The 26,092-nt window shown below is 45.6% G+C and overlaps 1 protein-coding gene across 1 annotated transcript; it reads left to right on the top strand.

Annotated features, from left to right (window-relative positions):
• Positions 1–908: 908 nt before the first annotated feature.
• Positions 909–25,766, top strand: LOC119892312 (noelin-like). The gene is made up of 6 exons (XM_038704514.1): positions 909–1,078; positions 9,976–10,125; positions 12,112–12,267; positions 17,333–17,552; positions 21,321–21,427; positions 23,198–25,766. The coding sequence occupies exons 1-6, from the start codon at positions 1,013–1,015 to the stop codon at positions 23,858–23,860; spliced, it is 1,362 nt and encodes a 453-aa protein (XP_038560442.1). The 5' UTR covers positions 909–1,012; the 3' UTR covers positions 23,861–25,766.
• The last annotated feature ends 326 nt before the right edge of the window (positions 25,767–26,092 follow it).

Genomic DNA, 26,092 nt, shown 5'->3' on the forward strand with positions numbered 1-26,092 from the left:
CACAAGGTAACACAGGGTAACAGTGTAAAACACAGGGTAACACACAGGTAACACTGGGTAACACACGGGTATCAGGGTAGCACACAAGGTAACACACAAGGTAACGCACAGGGTAACAGTGTAACACAGGGTAACACACAAGGTAACACCGGGTAACACACAAGGTAACACAGGGTAACGCACAGAATAACAGTGTAACACAGGGTAACACACAAGGAAACACAGAGTAACACACAAGGTAACACAGGGTAACACAGGGTAACAGTGTAACACACAGGGTAACACACAAGGTAACACTGGGTAACACAAAAGGTAACACAGGGTAACAGTGTAACACACAGGCAACACAGGGTAACACAGGATAACACACAAGGTAACACACAAGGTAAAACACAGGGTAACACGGGTAACACACAGTGTAACACACATGGTAACACACAAGGTAACACCGAGTAACACACAAGGTAACACAGGGTAACACAGGGTAACAGTGTAACACAGGGTAACACACAAGGTAACACAGGGTAACAGTGTAACACACAGGGTAACACACAAGGTAACACAGGGTAACACACAAGGTAACACAGGGTAACAGTGTAACACACAGTGTAACACACAGGCAACACAGGGTAACACAGGATAACACACAAGGTAACACACAAGGTAAAACACAGGGTAACACGGGGTAACACACAGTGTAACACACATGGTAACACACAAGGTAACACGCACAATAACCACAATAACACTCATGAAAGTGTGAGCTGTAGGATCTTGTTTCTGATCTTTAGCACCACATCAGAAGGGAGGGAGGAGGAAGAGCAGGAACAGAGATGAGGGAGGGAGGAGGAAGAGCGGGAACAGAGAGGAGGGAGGGAGGAGGAAGAGCGGGAACAGAGAGGAGGGAGGGAGAGGAGCAGAGAGACGGATGCACAATAGATGAGTAAAGGAGAGAGAACCAGATAAAGAGATAAGATTCAGGCAGCAGGAGGTGAATGTGTTTGACACAGAAATGGATACTGAGGAGAATCTGCACAACGTTTTTCTGCTGCTGCTGTTTGGATCTCTCTTCACTGTGGTAAATACATCCTGTTTCTATTTATATTCCATTATATTCTAACCACTCTTCACTGTGGTAAATACATCCTGTTTCTATTTATATTCCATTATATTCTAACCACTCTTCACTGTGGTAAATACATCCTGTTTCTATTTATATTCCATTATATTCTAACCACGCTTCACTGTGGTAAATACATCCTGTTTCTATTTATATTCCATTATATTCTAACCACTCTTCACTATGGTAAATACATCCTGTTTCTATTTATATTCCATTATATTCTAACCACTCTTCACTGTGGTAAATACATCCTGTTTCTATTTATATTCCATTATATTCTAACCACTCTTCACTGTGGTTACATCACTACACACTGTTTCTATTGTATTTTACTGTATTTTAGTCAGAATGATTTTCTTTTTTATCATATTTGATTTGACAGAAAATATTTAAGATAAATTGATGTTTGATGTTTGAACATCGACTGAATCTTAAACTAAACTTAATCTGCGAAAAATGATGAAAAGATGATTTTGAGTTTGATGTTTGAAAGGTTTGTTCAAATTCATTTAGATGTTTTTATATTTGATGTGTAGAAAATGTAAAATCTAAACTGTCACTGAGTCAATCCCAGCATGCACTCCTCCACCATACACTTAAATTATTGATCAGATTTCAGACTGTTGATTGATTTAATGAATCGAGATTGATTTGATTTAAAGGTTCAGTGTGTAATATGTAAGGTCTTTACACACCACTGAAAACATAGTTGGATTTTATATTGCATTTCTGTTGATAGATCCTCAGACATAACAAACCATTATGTATTTTAGAATGTTTGAATATTGTCATGTTTCTTCAGTAGCTGGAAACGGAAAAGCAGTCTACAGTTCTTCTTGTTCTACTTCTGGTAGACTTAAGGCAGTGCAGACACTTAAGTCGTCCGTGCCAGGTCCGTGCGCCGACTGGCACTACCAAGGCACCAACCGATCCACTGCGCATGTGTGCAATGTTTCCGCCAAGCTGACTTCAGAAAATAGTCTGTCCGCTGGCGACCTGAAGGTAGGACAGCGGGCCAAACAGGTCCCGAGGATGACCTAGAGATCGGGCCAAAAGGCGGAGTTGGTCAGGAGGATGACCAGGAGGGCAATGACAAAGGATGACTCCCTTATGAGGTCAGGCAGGTAGGAGGACAAAAAACCTTGATGATGACCCCCTGTGCACCGGGCAGGAGGTTGGAAATAAGGCTGGAGAACAAGAACAGAGTTTGATGGCTGGAGTGCTGCGACAGGACAGCAGGACTGGAGGCTGCGACAGGACAGCAGGACTGGAGGCTGCGACAGGACAGCAGGACTAGAGGCTGCGACAGGACAGCAAGACTAGAGGCTGCGACAGGACAGCAAGACTAGAGGCTGCGACGGGACAGCAAGACTAGAGGCTGCGACGGGACAGCAAGACTGGAGGCTGCGACGGGACAGCAAGACTGGAGGCTGCGACGGGACAGCAGGACTGGAGGCTGCGACGGGACAGCAGGACTGGAGGCTGGCGACAGGACAGCAGGACTGGAGGCTGGTGACGGGACAGCAGGACTAGAGGCTGCGACAGGACAGCAGGCTGCGACAGGACAGCAAGACTAGAGGCTGGCGACGGGACAGCAAGACTAGAGGCTGTGACAGGACAGCAAGACTAGAGGCTGTGACAGGACAGCAGGACTGGAGGCTGCGACAGGACAGCAAGACTAGAGGCTGCGACAGGACAGCAAGACTAGAGGCTGTGACAGGACAGCAAGACTAGAGGCTGCGTCAGGACAGCAGAACTAAAGGCAGCGAAGGGACAACAGCACTGGAGGCTGTGACAGGACAGCAAGACTAGAGGCTGGCGACAGAACTGGAGGACTGGGGGCTGCGACAGGACAGCAAGACTAGAGGCTGTGACAGGACAGCAAGACTAGAGGCTGGCGACAGAACTGGAGGACTGGGGGCTGTGACAGGACAGCAAGACTAGAGACTGTGACAGGACAGCAAGACTAGAGGCTGCGACAGAACTGGAGGACTGGGGGCTGCGACAGGACAGCAAGACTAGAGGCTGCGACAGGACAGCAAGACTAGAGGCTGTGACAGGACAGCAGGACTGGAGGCTGCGACAGGACAGCAAGACTAGAGGCTGGCGACAGAACTGGAGGACTGGGGGCTGCGACAGGACAGCAAGACTAGAGGCTGTGACAGGACAGCAAGACTAGAGGCTGCGACAGGACAGCAAGACTAGAGGCTGCGACAGGACAGCAGGACTAGAGGCTGCGACAGGACAGCAAGACTAGAGGCTGCGACAGGACAGCAAGACTAGAGGCTGTGACAGGACAGCAAGACTAGAGGCTGGCGACAGAACTGGAGGACTGGGGGCTGCGACAGGACAGCAAGACTAGAGGCTGGCGACAGAACTGGAGGACTGGGGGCTGCGACAGGACAGCAAGACTAGAGGCTGGCGACAGAACTGGAGGACTGGGGGCTGCGACAGGACAGCAAGACTAGAGGCTGTGACAGGACAGCAAGACTAGAGGCTGTGACAGGACAGCAGGACTAGAGGCTGCGACAGGACAGCAAGACTAGAGGCTGCGACAGGACAGCAAGACTAGAGGCTGCGACAGGACAGCAAGACTAGAGGCTGGCGACAGAACTGGAGGACTGGGGGCTGCGACAGGACAGCAGGACTAGAGGCTGCGACAGGACAGCAGGACTGGAGGCTGCGACAGGACAGCAAGACTAGAGGCTGGCGACAGAACTGGAGGACTGGGGGCTGCGACAGGACAGCAAGACTGGAGGCTGTGACAGGACAGCAAGACTAGAGGCTGTCGACAGGACAGCAAGACTAGAGGCTGCGACGGGACAGCAGGACTAGAGGCTGCGACGGGACAGCAAGACTAGAGGCTGCGACAGGACAGCAAGACTAGAGGCTGCGACAGGACAGCAGGACTAGAGGCTGCGACAGGACAGCAAGACTAGAGGCTGCGACAGGACAGCAAGACTAGAGGCTGCGACAGGACAGCAAGACTAGAGGCTGGCGACAGAACTTTAGGACTGGGGGCTGCGACAGGACAGCAAGACTAGAGGCTGCGACAGGACAGCAGGACTGGAGGCTGCGACAGGACAGCAAGACTAGAGGCTGGCGACAGAACTGGAGGACTGGGGGCTGCGACAGGACAGCAAGACTAGAGGCTGGGACAGGACAGCAAGACTAGAGGCTGTGACAGGACAGCAGGACTAGAGGCTGGCGACAGAACTGGAGGACTGGGGGCTGCGACAGGACAGCAAGACTAGAGGCTGGCGACAGAACTGGAGGACTGGGGGCTGCGACAGGACAGCAGGACTGGAGGCTGCGACAGGACAGCAGGACTAGAGGCTGGCGACAGAACTGGAGGACTGGGGGCTGCGACAGGACAGCAGGACTGGAGGCTGTGACAGGACAGCAAGACTAGAGGCTGGCGACAGAACTGGAGGACTGGGGGCTGCGACAGGACAGCAGGACTGGAGGCTGCGACAGGACAGCAAGACTAGAGGCTGGCGACAGAACTGGAGGACTGGGGGCTGCGACAGGACAGCAAGACTAGAGGCTGTGACAGGACAGCAGGACTGGAGGCTGCGACAGGACAGCAGGACTAGAGGCTGGCGACAGAACTGGAGGACTGGGGGCTGCGACAGGACAGCAAGACTAGAGGCTGGCGACAGAACTGGAGGACTGGGGGCTGCGACAGGACAGCAAGACTAGAGGCTGTGACAGGACAGCAAGACTAGAGGCTGCGACAGGACAGCAGGACTAGAGGCTGGGACAGGACAGCAAGACTAGAGGCTGTGACAGGACAGCAAGACTAGAGGCTGCGACAGAACTGGAGGACTAGAGGCTGTGACAGGACAGCAAGACTAGAGGCTGTGACAGGACAGCAGGACTGGAGGCTGCGACAGGACAGCAGGACTGGAGGCTGCGACAGGACAGCAAGACTAGAGGCTGGCGACAGAACTGGAGGACTGGGGGCTGTGACAGGACAGCAAGACTAGAGGCTGCGACAGGACAGCAAGACTAGAGGCTGCGACAGGACAGCAAGACTAGAGGCTGCGACAGAACTGGAGGACTGGGGGCTGCGACAGGACAGCAGGACTGGAGGCTGCGACAGGACAGCAAGACTAGAGGCTGGCGACAGAACTGGAGGACTGGGGGCTGCGACAGGACAGCAAGACTAGAGGCTGGCGACAGAACTGGAGGACTGGGGGCTGCGACAGGACAGCAAGACTAGAGGCTGGCGACAGGACAGCAGGACTGGAGGCTGTGACAGGACAGCAAGACTAGAGGCTGCGACAGGACAGCAAGACTAGAGGCTGCGACAGGACAGCAAGACTAGAGGCTGCGACAGGACAGCAAGACTAGAGGCTGGCGACAGAACTGGAGGACTGGGGGCTGGCGACAGAACTGGAGGACTGGGGGCTGCGACAGGACAGCAAGACTAGAGGCTGGCGACAGAACTGGAGGACTGGGGGCTGCGACAGGACAGCAAGACTAGAGGCTGGCGACAGAACTGGAGGACTGGGGGCTGCGACAGGACAGCAGGACTAGAGGCTGGCGACAGAACTGGAGGACTGGGGGCTGCGACAGGACAGCAAGACTAGAGGCTGCGACAGGACAGCAAGACTAGAGGCTGGCGACAGAACTGGAGGACTGGGGGCTGTGACAGGACAGCAAGACTAGAGGCTGCGACAGGACAGCAAGACTAGAGGCTGCGACAGAACTGGAGGACTGGGGGCTGCGACAGGACAGCAAGACTAGAGGCTGGCGACAGAACTGGAGGACTGGGGGCTGCGACAGGACAGCAAGACTAGAGGCTGCGACAGGACAGCAAGACTAGAGGCTGGCGACAGAACTGGAGGACTGGGGGCTGCGACAGGACAGCAAGACTAGAGGCTGTGACAGGACAGCAAGACTAGAGGCTGTGACAGGACAGCAAGACTAGAGGCTGGCGACAGAACTGGAGGACTGGGGGCTGCGACAGGACAGCAAGACTAGAGGCTGTGACGGGACAGCAAGACTAGAGGCTGTGACGGGACAGCAAGACTAGAGGCTGGCGACAGAACTGGAGGACTAGAGGCTGCGACAGGACAGCAGGACTAGAGGCTGTGACAGGACAGCAAGACTAGAGGCTGTGACAGGACAGCAGGACTAGAGGCTGGCGACAGAACTGGAGGACTGGGGGCTGCGACAGGACAGCAAGACTAGAGGCTGTGACAGGACAGCAAGACTAGAGGCTGGCGACAGAACTGGAGGACTGGGGGCTGCGACAGGACAGCAGGACCAGAGGCTGTGACAGGACAGCAAGACTAGAGGCTGTGACAGGACAGCAAGACTAGAGGCTGGCGACAGAACTGGAGGACTGGGGGCTGCGACAGGACAGCAGGACTAGAGGCTGCGACAGGACAGCAAGACTAGAGGCTGCGACAGGACAGCAGGACTAGAGGCTGGCGACAGAACTGGAGGACTGGGGGCTGCGACAGGACAGCAGGACTAGAGGCTGCGACAGGACAGCAAGACTAGAGGCTGTGACAGGACAGCAGGACTAGAGGCTGGCGACAGAACTGGAGGACTGGGGGCTGCGACAGGACAGCAAGACTAGAGGCTGCGACAGAACTGGAGGACTGGGGGCTGCGACAGGACAGCAAGACTAGAGGCTGGCGACAGAACTGGAGGACTGGGGGCTGCGACAGGACAGCAAGACTAGAGGCTGGCGACAGAACTGGAGGACTGGGGGCTGCGACAGGACAGCAAGACTAGAGGCTGTGACAGGACAGCAAGACTAGAGGCTGTGACAGGACAGCAAGACTAGAGGCTGTGACAGGACAGCAAGACTAGAGGCTGCGACAGGACAGCAAGACTAGAGGCTGGCGACAGAACTGGAGGACTGGGGGCTGCGACAGGACAGCAAGACTAGAGGCTGGCGACAGAACTGGAGGACTGGGGGCTGCGACAGGACAGCAAGACTAGAGGCTGGCGACAGAACTGGAGGACTGGGGGCTGCGACAGGACAGCAAGACTAGAGGCTGGCGACAGAACTGGAGGACTGGGGGCTGCGACAGGACAGCAAGACTAGAGGCTGGCGACAGAACTGGAGGACTGGGGGCTGCGACAGGACAGCAAGACTAGAGGCTGTGACAGGACAGCAAGACTAGAGGCTGGCGACAGAACTGGAGGACTGGGGGCTGCGACAGGACAGCAAGACTAGAGGCTGTGACAGGACAGCAAGACTAGAGGCTGTGACAGGACAGCAAGACTAGAGGCTGGCGACAGAACTGGAGGACTGGGGGCTGCGACAGGACAGCAAGACTAGAGGCTGTGACAGGACAGCAAGACTAGAGGCTGCGACAGGACAGCAAGACTAGAGGCTGGCGACAGAACTGGAGGACTAGAGGCTGCGACAGGACAGCAAGACTAGAGGCTGCGACAGGACAGCAAGACTAGAGGCTGCGACAGGACAGCAGGACTAGAGGCTGGCGACAGAACTGGAGGACTGGGGGCTGCGACAGGACAGCAAGACTAGAGGCTGTGACAGGACAGCAAGACTAGAGGCTGGCGACAGAACTGGAGGACTGGGGGCTGCGACAGGACAGCAGGACTAGAGGCTGTGACAGGACAGCAAGACTAGAGGCTGGCGACAGAACTGGAGGACTGGGGGCTGCGACAGGACAGCAAGACTAGAGGCTGGGACAGGACAGCAAGACTAGAGGCTGTGACAGGACAGCAAGACTAGAGGCTGGCGACAGAACTGGAGGACTGGGGGCTGCGACAGGACAGCAAGACTAGAGGCTGCGACAGGACAGCAAGACTAGAGGCTGTGACAGGACAGCAAGACTAGAGGCTGGCGACAGAACTGGAGGACTGGGGGCTGCGACAGGACAGCAAGACTAGAGGCTGTGACAGGACAGCAGGACTAGAGGCTGTGACAGGACAGCAAGACTAGAGGCTGTGACAGGACAGCAAGACTAGAGGCTGGCGACAGAACTGGAGGACTGGGGGCTGTGACAGGACAGCAAGACTAGAGGCTGGCGACAGAACTGGAGGACTGGGGGCTGCGACAGGACAGCAAGACTAGAGGCTGTGACAGGACAGCAAGACTAGAGGCTGGCGACAGAACTGGAGGACTGGGGGCTGCGACAGGACAGCAGGACTAGAGGCTGTGACAGGACAGCAAGACTAGAGGCTGGCGACAGAACTGGAGGACTGGGGGCTGCGACAGGACAGCAAGACTAGAGGCTGGCGACAGGACAGCAAGACTAGAGGCTGCGACAGGACAGCAGGACTAGAGGCTGCGACAGGACAGCAAGACTGGAGGCTGCGACAGGACAGCAAGACTAGAGGCTGCGACAGGACAGCAGTGCTCTCAATTTGCGCACTTCCATACTTCCAAGAACACGGGACAGTGGGAAGCAGCAGAGGGAAAGGCCAACAGCAGAACGTCTTTTACAAGTTTCCTACACTCTTTCATCATTAAATCCACTTCTGAGAAGTTTTGAGGCAAGAAATCAAACGTGTAGATGTCAAATACTGACATTTTTGCCAAAAGTGATGGCGCATCAAAAATGTGCTCACAAGCTTTCGGAGTAGGAGGAGCTCCACAAGTGGCGGTGGGGGAAGCTTTGCTGCAACACAGGAGTCAATTGCAGAGTCGGACCTGGGAGTAAACGTAAACTTGTAAAACGTAAACTCCTCAAACAGAAGGTGGCTAGTGTCTGAACCTTATCTAAATACGGGAGGTTGTCCAAACTTGTGCCTGAAATTTTCCCGCACATTTTGATGATGCTTGGCAATCTATTTTCACTGGAGACATGCCATGTGCCAGTCTGCTTCAAAGCCTCCACCATCATCCCTGTCCCCAAAAACACAAGGACCACGGAACTAAATGGCTTCAGACCCGTCGCCCTGACCTCTGTGGTAATGAAGTCCTTCGAGCGCCTTGTGTTGTCCCACCTGGTGTCTGACCAATCACTGAAGTTTCTCGTAGATGAACAGTTTTGTCTTTATATTTTGAAGATTTGACATCATTAATATGTTTAAGATGTTTAATTAATGTCCTGTCATTCGGATGCATCAAGAAGTTTGATAAAATATTTTCTTAAGCGTCATGGGTACATGAATCATTATTTTGGCCAATCCAAAAGAGAGAAACCAACATGTTTGAAATAATGTTTTTATGTGATTGGACTGAGTTATAATTAATTAAAAGACTGAATAATAAAGACAGAGGAAGAACAGTGTTCGTATTTTAACACATATTTAACACATTTGGTAATTTTAACACGTATTTAACACGTTTGGTTATTTTATGCATCATCCATCCGTCTCAGCTCCTCGTCGGATCCCCAGTGTCCACATGCCAGATATCCTCTAGATATACTATAATCTGAGTCTGTCGCAGTTTTTTCATGAACATTTTTTTCCTGTGTACGTCACTCAAAGCATGATGGAAACAGTAGTTAAAAAATATAACACTAAAATACATTCTCTAGGTATCTCACATGGTTCTTATATCTCTGAACACTATAAATCCCTTGAGTTTAACATGGAACTGATAACACGTCTATCCCTTACAATACAGATAATGTGACTGTTCAGTCTGCACAGGGCAGCATACACAAATAATGCAGGACAAACTATATCCTGCTGATTTCAATTTAATTTAAAAAATTTCTTCAGCAGAACAAGATTAAATCTGTCTGCCTCTGAGCAGGATTGACATGTTTAAAGTTTGAACCACTCTTCTCTCTCCCTTTGATTGAATGATATATTTTACTATCTGACTGTAAACACAACTCTGCACTGCAGTTGTTAAGATAATGAATCTTTTTTCCATGGTTGTGCTGTGATTTCCTGTCGGATAGGTGGGTCCTTCTACCCCTGAGGAGGGCTGGCAGGTGTACAGTTCAGCTCAGGACTCTGAAGGTCGATGTGTTTGTACAGTTGTCGCTCCTCAGCAGACCGTCTGCTCCAGAGACGCCCGAACCAAACAGCTCAGACAGCTGCTTGAGAAGGTATGAAATACTACTAATGATTATTATACTACTGGCAATTTTAGTATTGATGGGTATGGTGATAATATTAAATATAGCAATAAATCAAATGGGAAAATGAACTGAACTAAGCAGAGGCTGTTTGCTAAAAAAAAATATGCTGGCATGTAACATGTTAACCTTTATCTAAGTAAGAAGTGTTTATGTTGATTTGTAAATCCATATTTGCCTTACTTACAGTTTCATAGAAGAAAAGACTGAGTAAAGTCCTTTCAACTTTACTCTGTGCAATTCTTCATGTTAACGCAGCCTTTTATTGTGTAAAGTTTGTTATTTAGATAGAACAACAACTTCCTTTTTGGCCACCACACTGTCAGTGCAAAAATGTGTATAGTCTGTTATTACCTCAGTGGTTATGGAAGACATTGAAGTCAGTGTAGAGAAAAGAGGCGTGCAACGATTCCTCACTGTCATCTCACCGCTGCTCTTTTGTTCCTTGGTTTTCTGCTCTTCACAGCTGTCTTAAAAATTGGGATTAAATACACTTTTTTGGGGCCTTGGTCTAGCAGTGTAGGCACTTTGTACTTTCCCATAACAAAAACTTCTATTGTTATAAAAGACAAATGTTCTATATGCTCTAATATAAGCACAGCAGTTCACATGATTACAGACCTGCGCTCTTTCTGTAGCCTGATGGCATCACTTATCCTTCACATACACACAGAGACCGCCACCTCAACCTTTTCCTGGAGCTGCTGTTGTGTCTGCACGGGTTAGGGAAAAGCCTAACCCAGAGAGCTGACAGTGTCCGAGTGAAGCCGTGGTGATCGCTTCCCGGAACTAGTAACAGATCCTGGCGTTATTGCGTAGCTCCTCAATTTTATTTTCAGTGATCTAATATTGCTGTCAGGGGAGGCCTATGCCCATGCCACCAGACTCGCTGTGTGACCGCTGTCTGTTCTTGGTGAGCTGAGCTCTGATGGTGTCTACAAGACCACCAGAGTGACAAGAGGCCATCTCTTGTGTATGAGAACAACAAAACTCCAGGGGAGCTGTCGGCAGTGACAGCATGACCAATTATGTTCGCCAAAAGCAGTGCTAAGAGAAAATGGCTACAATCAAGCCACCATTAGTGTGGCTTTATCTAGCTAAACACTCATACACACAAAATGCAGACAGGGCTCAGAAAGGTTCAAATGTCCCGGGTAGTCCCCAGAAGTTTATATATGTGTTAACCTGTCCAGGTGCAGCGTATGAACTGTGCTAAAGGCCTGTGTCCACCAAAGCGTTTTTTTCTGACGCCAGAGTCTTTTTTCAGTTCATTGCAATGGGAGCGCCGCATTTTTACGAGCTGGTAAAAACGCTAGCAGCGTGACGAGGCGCTGAGCGTTTCTTTCTGGTCGGCGAGAGTTGAAAAATGTTCAACTTTGGGAAAAACGCTGCGCTCGTCACTGTCACTTTTTACCCAGCTGTCCAATCACAGTAGAGGAGGGGCGGGACAAATACTACACCGTGGCAACGGTTACTATCCTGGAACCAGGCTTCGTCGAACCTCAGCTCTTGGACTAAACGGTGGTACTCGCCGAGAGACTTCTTCGCCCACAAAATCTCATGAACCAACATACGGCGAGTGCGTCCTCTCTCTGCCTGCTTCAGCCTTCCCTTCATACAGAGCGAGGACTCTACTCTGTGTTGACATTTTTACATCCAGTAAAGTCAGCTAGAACTACTTGCAACAGATGTATCATAGCAACCAAAGCAGTCGGAGAAAACGCTGCGCAGTGCCCGCTAGCGCTCCATGCTGGGCGTTTTCAGCTGGCAAAAAACACTTTGGTGGACACGGGCCCTAACTGTACAACTGATTCTGGTATTATCAGATTAAGTATGATGTTTATTATAAAGGTATATTAGTAGTAGAGTAGTAGTAGCGGTAATATATAATATATTATATACATATATATGTATATGTACACACTGTATTATGCATTGTGTGTTTGTTTCACTCAGGTCCAGAATATGAGTCAGTCCATTGAGGTTCTGGACCAGCGGACTCAGAGAGATCTGCAGTTTGTAGAGAAAATGGAAATTCAGCTGAAGGGTCTGGAAAATAAATTCCAACAGGTGGAAGACGGACATGAGAGCAACATCGCCAGACAGTATAAGGTACCTCCCACGTCATGACATTGTGCCTTAAACTGCCAATCAACAGCTCAGCAAAGCTCCCTGTGAACTATGATGAACTATGATGCATTGCCTTTCATAGCTGAGACATACGAAACAAGTATTTTTGAGATGTCCACAGAGAAAGATACGCTCCTAAACGCAGCTGTCTACACACATCATTTGCTTTTACGCTTCAAGTCTATTTTCTTTGCTTTTATGTATGTAACTTAAGTGATAGTGTAACATGCTTTGAAAAGTGGACCTGAACACATCCTGTGATGCTAAGCGATCTGTGTAGAAACGGTGGCTGTCAGTGTGAACAGGTTCATTAGTGCTCATGATTTACAGCATCGGACAAAACTGATCTGAGCACTGTTACAAAGTCTATTATCCAAAAATTAGTCATTAATCTATGAACAGCCAAGCCACATCTATGTGTGGATCTCAGTGTTTGAGATCTCAAGATTTTAGGTTTTTCTTGTGATGTTTTATGTCTTTTAAACTCAAATGAGTATACTCCCGAAAAACAAGACATTCTCCTCCATACTGGGATTATTTTAATTGTGGATAAGGCTGAATTTGAACTTAAAACCTGGACATTGACCACCTGGTAGCCCTGCTTGCTAGCTACCACCTGGATGCCCTGCTAGTAGCCTGCTACAGGTAGCCCTGCTTGTTAGCCTGCTGCAGCTAGCCCTGCTGCTAGTCACCACCTGCATGACCTATTGCTAGCCTGCTGCTGGTGGCCCTGTTGCTAGCCACCACCTGCATGTCCTGCTGCTAGCCTGCTACTGGTATCCCTGCTGCTAGCCTGCTGTCAGTAGCCTTGCTTCTAGCCACCACCTGGTAGCCCTGCTTACTAGCCGCCTCCTGGATGCCCTGCTTCTACCCTGCTACTGGTAGCCCTGCTGCTAGCCTGCTGTCGGTAGCCCCTGCTTGCTAGCCACCACCTGGATGCCCTGCTGCTAGCCTGTTGCTCGTAGCCCTGCTTGCTAGCCACCTGCTGGATGCCCTGCTGCTGCCCTGCTACTTGTAGCTCTGCTGCTAGCCTGCTGTCGGTAGCCCTGCTTCTTAGCCTGCTGCTGATAGCCCTGCTTGCTAGCCACCACCTGGATGCCCTGCTGATAGCCTGTTGCTGGTTGCCCTGCTTGCTAGCCACCACCTGGATGCCCTGCTGATAGCCTGTTGCTGGTTGCCCTGCTTGCTAGCCTCCACCTGGATGCCCTGCTGCAAGCCCTACTTGGTAGCCACCACCTGGATGCCCTGCTGCTAGCTGCCCTTACTAGCTACCACCTGGATGTCCTGCTTCTAGCCCCACTTGCTAGCCACCTCCCGGATGCCCTGCTGCTAGCCCCACTTGCTAGCCACCACCTGGATGCTCTGCTGCTAGCCCCACTAGCTAGCCACCACCTGGATGCCCTGCTGCTAGCCTGCTACTGATAGCCCTACTCCTAGCCTGCTGCTATTAGCCCTGCTTGCTAGCTATCACCTGGAAGCCTCTCTGCTAGCCTCCATCCTGTAGCCCTGACTTTTTGTCTCCAAGCTACTGTTCACCCCTGTTAAGGCTGTCTTCAACTAAACCTGGTAACTTGACATCATGCATTTGTTTATACTCTTCATACTTATACAGTCCAGCCCTGTACTAGATGAACTTAATATGCCCAAAATGAGAAGCAGTATATTAATACAGTTAAACTATGGTCATTTCTCAACTTCATCTACAAGTCATTATGAGATATACCGCCAGAAAATCAACCTGTGTAACCAAAAAAACTGTTCACAAGTTAAGAAGACCCTGTATCTCCAGAACCTACTGTTAAATGACTATTTTATTGTCTCAGATTACTCTTTTTCTCAGTTCATAGAGGACAGTGGTAATGACAAATATTACCCAGCCAAACAAAAACTACGTTGTATGATTATGCTTTTATTGATGTTATCTGGTAATATTCAGCCCAATCCTGGTCCTGTTCCCGGTCCTCCTAACACTTGTCACTCCTTAGTCACTCCTTCAGATTTCAAAAGCAGACATGGCCTTGGTTTTATACATTTAAATGTTAGAAGCCTTGTCCCTAAAATGGATATGATCAAGATCTGGGCTAATACAACCGATGCTGATATCATTATTATCTCTGAAATCTGGCTTAAAAAATCTGTATCTGATTAACTTATTTCTATTGAGGGTTATAAAGTTTATAGAACTGACCGGGTGGTCAAAGGAGGTGGGGTTGCCATATATGTGAAATCTAAGTTTATAAGCTCTGTAACCCTGTCACTAACTAAAGCTAAACAGTTTGAAATTCTGACCGTGAAAGTGAATATCTCAAAAGACAGATATTACAGTAGTTGGGTGCTATAGACCTCCATCTGCCTCAAAGGATGCTTTCCAATCTATATCCGAAATATTACATGAAATTAATGACTCTGAATTTATTCTTATGGGTGATATGAATTGGGACTGGCTTTCTGGGAACTCTGATTGTTTTAAAGACTTATGTAATGACCTAAACTTATTAATGAACCAACAAGAATAAATCCCAAAGCAGAAATAAAATCTACTCTCCTTGATTTAATCATAACAAATTCAGTTCATAAATATACCTCAACTGCCGTATTTTGTAATGATGTCAGTGACCATTGTGCAGTCGCTTGTGTAAGAAATACAAAAATCCCCAAGGTAAAACCGTGCATCATCCTAAAAAGACATTTTAAAAGTTTTGAACAACAGGCTTTTCTGCATGATCTGTATCACATGGATCTCAGCAGGGTGTCTTTGTTTTCAGATGCTGAAATGGTATGGGATTTTTTTCATTCAAATTTCATTTCCATTGTAAATAAACATGTACCAATCACAAAGTTTAGGATCAGTGGTAAGGACAACCCTTGGTTCTCAGACAGCCTATCAGAGCTAATCTGTTTGAGAAATAAAATGTGGGCACAAGCTAGATTCTCCAACTCTTCTGCTGATTGGACTGCATTTAGAACTGTAAGAAACAAGTGTACTTTGATGATTAGAAAGTCCAAATCTGAGTTTTATTTGAAGTCAATCACAGAAAACTTAAACAACCCTTTAAAGTTTTGGAAATCAGTTAAATCTTTGTCAGGTGCACGTGTGACCTCAAACCTCCCTGAACAGATTCTCATTGGTTCAGATGAAATAAAAGACAAAGCAGCTATAGTCAATCAGTTTAATAAACACTTTATTCAGGCTGGATTCATATTTGATCAAACCGTAAATAAATCTGTCCCATGTCCTGCCATGTCAGCATCTGAAAATGTAAATCGGGAATACTTTAATTTTAAACCGATTTCAGTGTCAGAAGTTCATAAAGCCCTCAGAGACATTGATCACAAAAAGTCTGCAGGTCCAGATAATCTGGATCCCTTTCTGTTAAAAGTGTCAGCTGATATTATTGCTGAGCCCGTAGCGCATATTTTTGAGTCTTCTTTCCAACTCCATTCCCAAAAGTTGGAAAGCAGCCTATGTCCTCCCTTTACATAAAGGTGGAGACCCATCAGTACAGTTAAAACAGTATTTAGCTGACAAAAACATTTTAAATAATTTTCAGTCAGGGTTCAGAAGTGGCCATAGCACTATCACTGCTGCTGCATTAGTGACAATATATATTATTGGGGCCTTAGATAAGAAGCAACACTCTGCTGCATTATTTGTTGATCTTTCCAAGGCATTTGATTCAGCTGATCATGGATTGTTATTGACCAAACTACGTTCAGTTGGTTTAAGTGCAAAGGCTGCTGCATGGTTCCAAAATTATCTTGTAGATCGTACTCAATGTGTTTATGCTGAACGTTATAAATCTGATTTTCTTGAGATAACCAAAGGTGTCCCTCAAGGATCAATCTTAGGACCCATTATGTTTTCAATTTTTATAAATGATTTGGATAGAGATGTTCAAGCCAAATTACATTTATACGCTGATGATACAGTGGTTTACACCCAGGCTTCCACCATTTCAGTAACAGTGCAGGAACTTCAGACTGCATTTCAGGCATTGCAAAATACATTATTGAGTCTTAAACTGGTTTTAAATACACAGAAAACAACGTTTATGGTCTTCTCAAAAACTCGAGCACAGCTACTTGACAACTGTGGCCTCTAGTCCTTAGATGGGAAATCAACTGAGAGAGTGTCTACATACAAGTACTTGGGGATATGGATAGATGATAAGCTCTCCTTCAATGAACATATTACTGCTTTAGTCAAGAAACTTAAAGTCAAGCTTGGCTTTTATTTCAGAAACAAATCTTGTTTTACTTTTAGTGCTAAGAAGAAATTTGTGGAAGCTACTTTTCTGTCTGTAATTGATTATGGAGATATATTGTACATGCATGCTGCATCTTCCATCTTGCGTCATGTTGATTCAGTTTACCATGCATCACTACGATTCATAACAAATACAAAGTCCCTCACTCATCACTGCATTCTTTATGATTTAGTTGGTTGGACATCACTTAAAATTCGTAGACAACAGCACTGGTATATCTTTATTTATAAAGCTATACTTGGGAAACTTCCACTGTACCTCTGTAACCTCCTCTCTGTCTGCTCTGGTACCTATCAGCTACGCTCCTCAAAGTGGTTGCTTTTTAACGTACCACGAGTTGCAACCGAATTGGGAAGAACTGCTTTCTCTTATTCAGCACCTTGGGGGTGGAATAATCTACAGAAAGAGCTAAAGTTAGAAACCCTTATGTCCATTAATTAATTTAAAACTACTGTAAAGAATGTTGTGATGGAGACATGTTCTTGTTTTTCTTGAGAGTCTCATTGTGTTTTTTTTTAACATTTTGTACTTCTTTTATCATGAAAATGTAACTTGGTGTTTATTATGTATGCATTTGTTGTGATTTGGCTGCTACCTTGGCCAGGTCTCTCTTGTAAAAGAGATTCTGAATCTCAATGGGACTTCCTGGTTAAATAAAGGTTAAATAAAAAAAAAATTAACATCTGAAGCTCAGACCACCATGTGAAGGCTGACTGTTGAGAGGACATCTGGTAATGTCTGACCTAGACAGGAACTGATCTCTGTTTTCTGTCTGGCAGTCCATCAAAGCAAAGATGGAGGAGTTGCGTCCTCTGATCCCGGTCCTGGAGACCTACAAGGCGGATGCTCTGCTGGTCCGACAGTTTAAGGAGGAGGCAGCGAATGTAACAGAGCTGCTGGGTTCGCTGCAGGAACAGCTGGGAGGTCTGGACTACCAGGAGCTCCACAGCCGAGTGATGAGCCTGGAGGACCGGTTGAGGTCCTGTATGCAGAGGCTGGGTGAGTAAACAACAGGGGAATAAACAAACAACAACTTGGGGGAAAACATGAGTCATACTGGGCAAGTGCAGACGAAACACAGAACAAACCAGACAAGTACACGACAGGGTTCCACTGGAAAAGACTCTCACCTTCAACAGAGTTCTTATAGGGCCTGTTTGTTCAGTAGACAGCAGTCCCTCAGAAAACAGTTTCCAGGCTGTTGCCAGTTCGTCTTTGTCTCTCTGTCGAGCATTCCAGCCTTTCCTGCTGTTTTCCTGTCCCAGTAGGCAATCATTATTGAAACTATGTTGAATCAGCTTTCTGCTCTCAACGCTAATTTCACTGAATCAACATCAGACTCTGATATTGATTCATCATCATTTTGCACCGTTTTTTTTAATAATAACTAAAAATCAATGTGACTTCAATGCTGTTTCAACCAATATTGCTATTGAAACAACATTGAAATCATAGCTAACTAAAAATCTATTTCAACCAATATTAAACCATAGAAAAGAGACCATAATATATTAAAAATGTATAAATGACAACAGAAAATTTAATCAGTTAAAAAATACAAGTTTATTTATAGAATAAAAAAATGATTCTTTACTCCTGCTCTGCTCTGTCCACCCATCCGGTCTGGAGCATAGGAAGCCATTTTTATGCTGCCTGGGCAAAGTCAAAGACTTCTGTCCCCATTGGTTCAGTCAGGGCATCTATAACAGAAAACATACAAACAAAATAACTTTCAGTAGTGAAAATGATGTTAAGATGAACAATGTCAGTCAGGCTGAATTGGCGCTATATTATTAAATAGATATTATATTCGGCACAGCCTAACAGTTAACCTACCTGAATTCACTAACGTTACAGATTCGTCTGTTTATTGTAGATGTAGACTGCCTGGATGTGGTGGAATCCACTGATGTTTATAGTTTAATGTAATTTAAATTGTCTAACATTAAATGCAGTCATAGATTGAACCTGGAGGCTAAAAGTTGTTAGCTGGCTTATTTAATGTTAAATGGCAGGGGCATTAGCTAGGATCAGTTACGAGCAAGAGAAAGGTGTGTGTATATTTTGCAAAGCACTCGAAATCTGAGCAAAGATAAAATACAGTTATTATCATGACTTGCAGTCCTGTACAGGAAATTATCTTCTGGTGATAAAGTTAGCAGTTAAGCTAGCAAAATAACTTAGCTTGAGCTTGGATCTTGTGCGATTTGTAAGTATAAAATGGTATTGAAACACTTGTCTATGACTGCATATAATGTTAGACAATGTCAATAAACGATGAATGTCTACAAATTTGGTACAATTAAACTTTAGATAGATAAATAAATGATCTATCTATCTATAAATTAGATAAATAAATATGTGCTTAACTGATGTGGACTTGTGACATGTGTGGAGTTCAGGAACATTGATCCACCAAACGATGGTCTCCCGGTCAACAATACTGAAATGACTTTTCAATCCTGTTTCCCGGACAACTATAAGTCAATGACTTTTCAATCATGTTTCCTGTTCAACTACAATTCAATGACTTTTCAATCATTTTTCCTGTTCAACTACAATTCAATGACTTTTCAATTATGTTTCCCGGTCAACTACAATTCAATGACTTTTCAATCATATTTCCCGGTCAACTATAAATCCATGGCTTTTCAATGTCACGTCATTTTTCCGGTCAAATATAAATAGATGACTTTTCAATCATGTTTCCCGGTCAACTACAATTCAATGACTTTTCAATCATGTTTCCCAGTCAACTATAATTCAATGACTTTTCAATCATGTTTCCCGGTCAACTACAATGCAATGACTTTTCAATCATGTTTCCCGGTCAACTATAATTCAAAGACTTTTCAATCATATTTCCCGGTCAATTATAATTCAATGACTTTTTAATCATGTTTCCCGGTCAACTATAAATAGATGACTTTTCAATCATATTTCCCGGTCAATTATAATTCAATGACTTTTCAATCATGTTTCCCGGTCAACTATAAATAGATGACTTTTCAATCATGTTTCCCGGTCAACTACAATTCAATGACTTTTCAATCATGTTTCCCGGTCAACTATAATTCAAAGACTTTTCAATCATATTTCCCGGTCAATTATAATTCAATGACTTTTTAATCATGTTTCCCGGTCAACTATAAATAGATGACTTTTCAATCATATTTCCCGGTCAATTATAATTCAATGACTTTTCAATCATGTTTCCCGGTCAACTATAAATAGATGACTTTTCAATCATGTTTCCCGGTCAACTACAGTTCAATGACTTTTCAATCATGTTTCCCGGTCAACTATAAATAGATGACTTTTCAATCATGTTTCCCGGTCAACTATAAGTCAATGACTTTTCAATCATGTTTCCTGTTCAACTACAATTCAATGACTTTTCAATTATGTTTCCCGGTCAACTACAATTCAATGACTTTTCAATCATATTTCCCGGTCAACTATAAATCCATGGCTTTTCAATGTCACGTCATTTTTCCGGTCAAATATAAATAGATGACTTTTCAATCATGTTTCCCGGTCAACTACAATTCAATGACTTTTCAATCATGTTTCCCGGTCAACTATAAATAGATGACTTTTCAATCATGTTTCCCGGTCAACTACAATTCAATGACTTTTCAATCATGTTTCCCGGTCAACTATAAATAGATGACTTTTCAATCATGTTTCCCGGTCAACTACAATTCAATGACTTTTCAATCATGTTTCCCGGTCAACTACAATTCAATGACTTTTCAATCATATTTCCCGGTCAATTATAATTCAATGACTTTTCAATCATGTTTCCCGGTCAACTATAAATAGATGACTTTTCAATCATGTTTCCCGGTCAACTATATTTCAGTGACTAGTAAATCAATATCAGTGACTTTTCAATATCACGTAATTTCTGGTCAACTATAAATAGATGACTTTTCAACATTGTTGTTGTTACCAAGTCAACTACAAATCAATGCTAAATCAAGTATAATTGGGACAACTATAAATCAATATTATTCCAATGTCATGCTCATACATGGTCGTTTTTCATCGGTATTGCAATACTGATTCATCATTTATTTATTCAACGAAGGTTAAAATCAAGGGCAACTGGACTTGGTTGAAGATACTGGAAGACATTTCGTCCCTCATCCAAAGGACTTCTTCAGTTCTGACTGACTGGCAGGGAAACTCAGCTATTTAACCTCAGTGGGGTCGTTGGCCCGGGTCATCGATACCGCTGGTTCGTTAGTGTTCCTGGTTGCTGTGACGACAGTCGTTACAGTCGTTAAGACTACCTGTGGCCAAGACTGAACGACCATCGTTGGTATCTTCACCTGAGGCCAAGACTGAACGACCATCGTTGGTATCTTCACCTGAGGCCAATAGGTTACGTTTGTTGAGTTTCCTGGGAAGTGATGAAAGGACAGCATTGTAAGTGGGGGATAAGTGGTGGCGTAGACCCCCTCCCCTGTTCAATGACGGCTTCTCCACCCTGGTGTAGATGTTTCCTTGACACCTCTTTCAAACCATCCGTCTTCCAGTATCTTCAACCAAGTCCAGTTGCCCTTGATTTTAACCTTCATTGGATAACTATGACCTGGATGACTGAGAATCTTCATAAACAATCTCAACCCTTCTGATGATTCAGATGGAAAATCAATATTTATTCAATGTAGTCTTGCTATCTGGGGTGTATTTGGATTTTGTCTGGTTCCAGTTGTTTTGTCCACCCTGTAGCTGCATATGTTCCTCTGTGTGTTTTAGCCTGTGGGAAGCTGACAGGAATCTCTGAGCCTATCACCATCAAGACGTCAGGGTCGAGGTTTGGATCGTGGATGACTGACCCAGTCGCTCCAGCTGGAGACAACAGAGTGAGTCTCAGCAACATTCAAAACAAGAATACATACAAGAATACAAGAATACAACAACAGTTTTATTTCAGCTTGGAGACGAGTCAAGACAGTTGTATTTATATAGCACAACGCACAGCATACGACACCCTTGATTCAGATGACACCACCATAATACAGTTACTGTATGGACCATCGTGATGACATCGTGATGACAAAAACATTGTGTCAGTACTGATTCCACAGGCCTCAGGGAAAAGGTGGCCCCTGAGGCCCCGTTGCCAACCACATAATACATTTAAAAAAGTATCCCCTAGGAGCAAAAGTTCCACAAGAAGTTTAGGTGTATTTATATATTTGGGCTAACCCCAAATAGCCGAAGATTCGATGCTTCAATAGACGGACCCTGATTCAACTGTCAATCTCACAGTCAAAGCTTCGCAGTGAAACAAGGATCATGCCATTTTGGTGATATGGGAGTCCTCAACGTTTGAATTTACATAGAACTACCAGTTTTCTCCCAATAAGTTAATATACAGCCTGTTACAACATACACTTCAATGTAAATAAACATGTAAAAAGAAAAAAACTTTCAATAAATATTTTTAAAGTGCGTAAATATTTGCTAAATTGTAAATGCTCTGTATTTGTATAGAGCCTTTCTAGTCTTTTTGACCACTCAAAGCGCTTTTACACTACATCTGCATTCACCATTCAGTCACATTTATACACTGAGCCTAAGCGCGCATGTGTAGGATTAGCGTGTATGTGTGTAGCGGCAGCAGAAGAACACTTGCTGAAGAGACTCCAGCTTCACAGGTGCTTCACAGGCCGAGTTGTCTGCACCTCGCTGGATAATTTATCACCGTTGATGAAACACACTAAAAATATTTTATTGTTTTTTTCTACTTGAAATAGACCCGCGAGGAACCGTGATGTGCATGCAGTTGTCGGCAGCATGGCATGCACGCAAAACTCTGCACAAGACCAGTGAATGGCATGTGAGAGAGAGGGAGAGGGGAGAGAGAGGGAGAGAGAGGGAGAGGGGAGAGAGAGAGGAAAGAGAGGGAGAGAGAGGGAGAGGGAGAGAGAGAGGGAGAGAGGAGAGAGAGGGAGAGGGGAGAGAGAGAGGAAAGAGAGGGAGAGAGAGAGGAAAGAGAGAGAGAGGGAGAGAGAGAGGGAGGGGGAGAGGGGCAGCTTTATAGCTTTTCAAGATTAAAATGGAGTATAAATATATATATTAAAAAGTGCTGGCCTAGACCTGCTCTATATGAAAACTACCCTGAGATAACCTCTGTTGTGACTCTATATTGGCTATTGAAATTCAGCAAGTTCATGGTAATGAAGAATAAGCAGTAACTGAAAGTTAAGGCAATTGGATTTAAAGGCCCCAACAAAGACACACACACACAAGTATTGGGGAAATATTTTAACATTATAAGTAATGCTAGTCATGTGGTTATTCAACCACAGTAAAACCTGTAGTCAACATTTACTCAGAACTGAAATAGGACTGAGATGATTTGTGGTTTTCAGACTAGGAAGGAACAGGAACTGGAAGCAGAAAGGCCAAAAATAAAAACGTGTTGGACTTGAGAAGATCAGAAGATAGCGCTGCTTTTAGCTAACAGTGAAGCTCTTCTCCAGCTGGTACCTCAGTAGTACAGAGTTTAACATGATGATCAAAGGGTATTAAATACAACATGCAACATTACTTGTATATTTTATGGAACACTGTCATATCAGAACTGAAATCTTTTTTCAAATTATTTGGGGTTTCTTCATTTACAGGTGTGGTACATGGATGGTTACCATAATAACCGCTTTGTTAGAGAGTATCAGTCAATGGATGACTTCATGACAACAGATAACTTCACCTCTCACCGCCTGCCTCACCCCTGGTCCGGCACTGGTCAGGTAGTCTATAATGGATCCATTTACTTCAACAAATTTCAGAGTCACACCATCATCAAGTTCGACTTCAGCACGTCGCTCATCAGCCGCTCAAGACAGCTCGACTTCGCTGGCTACAACAACATGTACCATTACTCCTGGGGGGGGCACTCAGACATCGACCTCATGGTTGATGAGGGGGGACTTTGGGCTGTCTACGCCACTAATCAGAACGCTGGAAACATCGTTCTCAGCCAGTTAAACCCAAATACTCTGCAGATCATCCGCAGCTGGACCACCAACCACCCAAAACGCAGTGCCGGCGAGGCCTTCATGATCTGTGGAACACTGTACGTTACGAATGGATACTCTGGAGGGACCAAAGTGTACTACGCATACTCCACCAATTCATCGACCTACGAGTATATCGATATTCCTCTGACTAATAAATACAGCCACCTGTCTATGCTCGACTATAATCCCAGAGACAGAGCTCTGTACGCCTGGAACAACGGCCACCAAGTCCTTTATAACGTCACACTCTACCACATCATACAGTAAGACTAAAAGTACCGGTCCTTTATAACGTCACACTCTACCACATCATACAGTAAGACTAAAAGTACCGGTCCTTTATAACGTCACACTCTACCACATCGTACAGTCAGACTAAAAGTACCGGTCCTTTATAACGTCACACTCTACCACATCGTACAGTCAGACTAAAGGTACCGGTCCTTTATAACGTCACACTCTACCACATCGTACAGTCAGACTAAAGGTACCGGTCCTTTATAACGTCACACTCTAGCACATCATACAGTCAGACTAAAGGTACCGGTCCTTTATAACGTCACACTCTACCACATCGTACAGTAAGACTAAAAGTACCGGTCCTTTATAACGTCACACTCTACCACATCGTACAGTCAGACTAAAAGTACCGGTCCTTTATAACGTCACACTCTACCACATCGTACAGTCAGACTAAAAGTACCGGTCCTTTATAACGTCACACTCTAGCACATCATACAGTAAGACTAAAAGTACCGGTCCTTTATAACGTCACACTCTACCACATCGTACAGTAAGACTAAAGGTACCGGTCCTTTATAACGTCACACTCTACCACATCGTACAGTCAGACTAAAAGTACCGGTCCTTTATAACGTCACACTCTACCACATCGTACAGTCAGACTAAAAGTACCGGTCCTTTATAACGTCACACTCTACCACATCGTACAGTCAGACTAAAAGTACCGGTCCTTTATAACGTCACACTCTACCACATCGTACAGTCAGACTAAAAGTACCGGTCCTTTATAACGTCACACTCTAGCACATCGTACAGTAAGACTAAAAGTACCGGTCCTTTATAACGTCACACTCTACCACATCGTACAGTCAGACTAAAAGTACCGGTCCTTTATAACGTCACACTCTAGCACATCATACAGTCAGACTAAAGGTACCGGTCCTTTATAACGTCACACTCTAGCACATCGTAAAGTAAGACTAAAGGTACCGGTCCTTTATAACGTCACACTCTAGCACATCGTACAGTCAGACTAAAAGTACCGGTCCTTTATAACGTCACACTCTAGCACATCGTACAGTCAGACTAAAAGTACCGGTCCTTTATAACGTCACACTCTAGCACATCGTACAGTCAGACTAAAAGTACCGGTCCTTTATAACGTCACACTCTAGCACATCGTACAGTCAGACTAAAAGTACCGGTCCTTTATAACGTCACACTCTAGCACATCGTACAGTCAGACTAAAGGTACCGGTCCTTTATAACGTCACACTCTAGCACATCGTAAAGTAAGACTAAAGGTACCGGTCCTTTATAACGTCACACTCTACCACATCGTACAGTCAGACTAAAGGTACCGGTCCTTTATAACGTCACACTCTAGCACATCGTAAAGTAAGACTAAAGGTACCGGTCCTTTATAACGTCACACTCTAGCACATCGTACAGTCAGACTAAAGGTACCGGTCCTTTATAACGTCACACTCTAGCACATCGTAAAGTAAGACTAAAGGTACCGGTCCTTTATAACGTCACACTCTAGCACATCGTAAAGTAAGACTAAAGGTACCGGTCCTTTATAACGTCACACTCTAGCACATCGTACAGTCAGACTAAAGGTACCGGTCCTTTATAACGTCACACTCTAGCACATCGTACAGTCAGACTAAAGGTACCGGTCCTTTATAACGTCACACTCTAGCACATCGTAAAGTAAGACTAAAGGTACCGGTCCTTTATAACGTCACACTCTAGCACATCGTAAAGTAAGACTAAAGGTACCGGTCCTTTATAACGTCACACTCTAGCACATCGTAAAGTAAGACTAAAGGTACCGGTCCTTTATAACGTCACACTCTAGCACATCGTAAAGTAAGACTAAAGGTACCGGTCCTTTATAACGTCACACTCTAGCACATCGTACAGTCAGACTAAAGGTACCGGTCCTTTATAACGTCACACTCTACCACATCGTAAAGTAAGACTAAAGGTACCGGTCCTTTATAACGTCACACTCTAGCACATCGTACAGTAAGACTAAAGGTACCGGTCCTTTATAACGTCACACTCTAGCACATCGTAAAGTAAGACTAAAGGTACCGGTCCTTTATAACGTCACACTCTAGCACATCGTACAGTAAGACTAAAGGTACCGGTCCTTTATAACGTCACACTCTAGCACATCGTACAGTAAGACTAAAAGTACCGGTCCTTTATAACGTCACACTCTAGCACATCATACAGTAACACTGA

This window comes from Micropterus salmoides, unplaced genomic scaffold, assembly GCF_014851395.1.
Source record: "Micropterus salmoides isolate LMB-PRFRI ecotype aquatic unplaced genomic scaffold, ASM1485139v1 Ms_hic_scaffold_7, whole genome shotgun sequence".
In the NCBI taxonomy this organism is placed as follows: domain Eukaryota; kingdom Metazoa; phylum Chordata; class Actinopteri; order Centrarchiformes; family Centrarchidae; genus Micropterus; species Micropterus salmoides.

Bases quoted from the DNA above. Each gene is read 5' to 3' on its own strand.
- LOC119892312 (XM_038704514.1), top strand. From the start codon at position 1,013: ATGGATACTGAGGAGAATCTGCACAACGTTTTTCTGCTGCTGCTGTTT. The intron at 10,126-12,111 runs GTATGAAATACT...TGTTTCACTCAG, and splicing joins TCAGACAGCTGCTTGAGAAG to GTCCAGAATATGAGTCAGTC. The intron at 21,428-23,197 runs GTGAGTCTCAGC...CTTCATTTACAG, and splicing joins CTCCAGCTGGAGACAACAGA to GTGTGGTACATGGATGGTTA.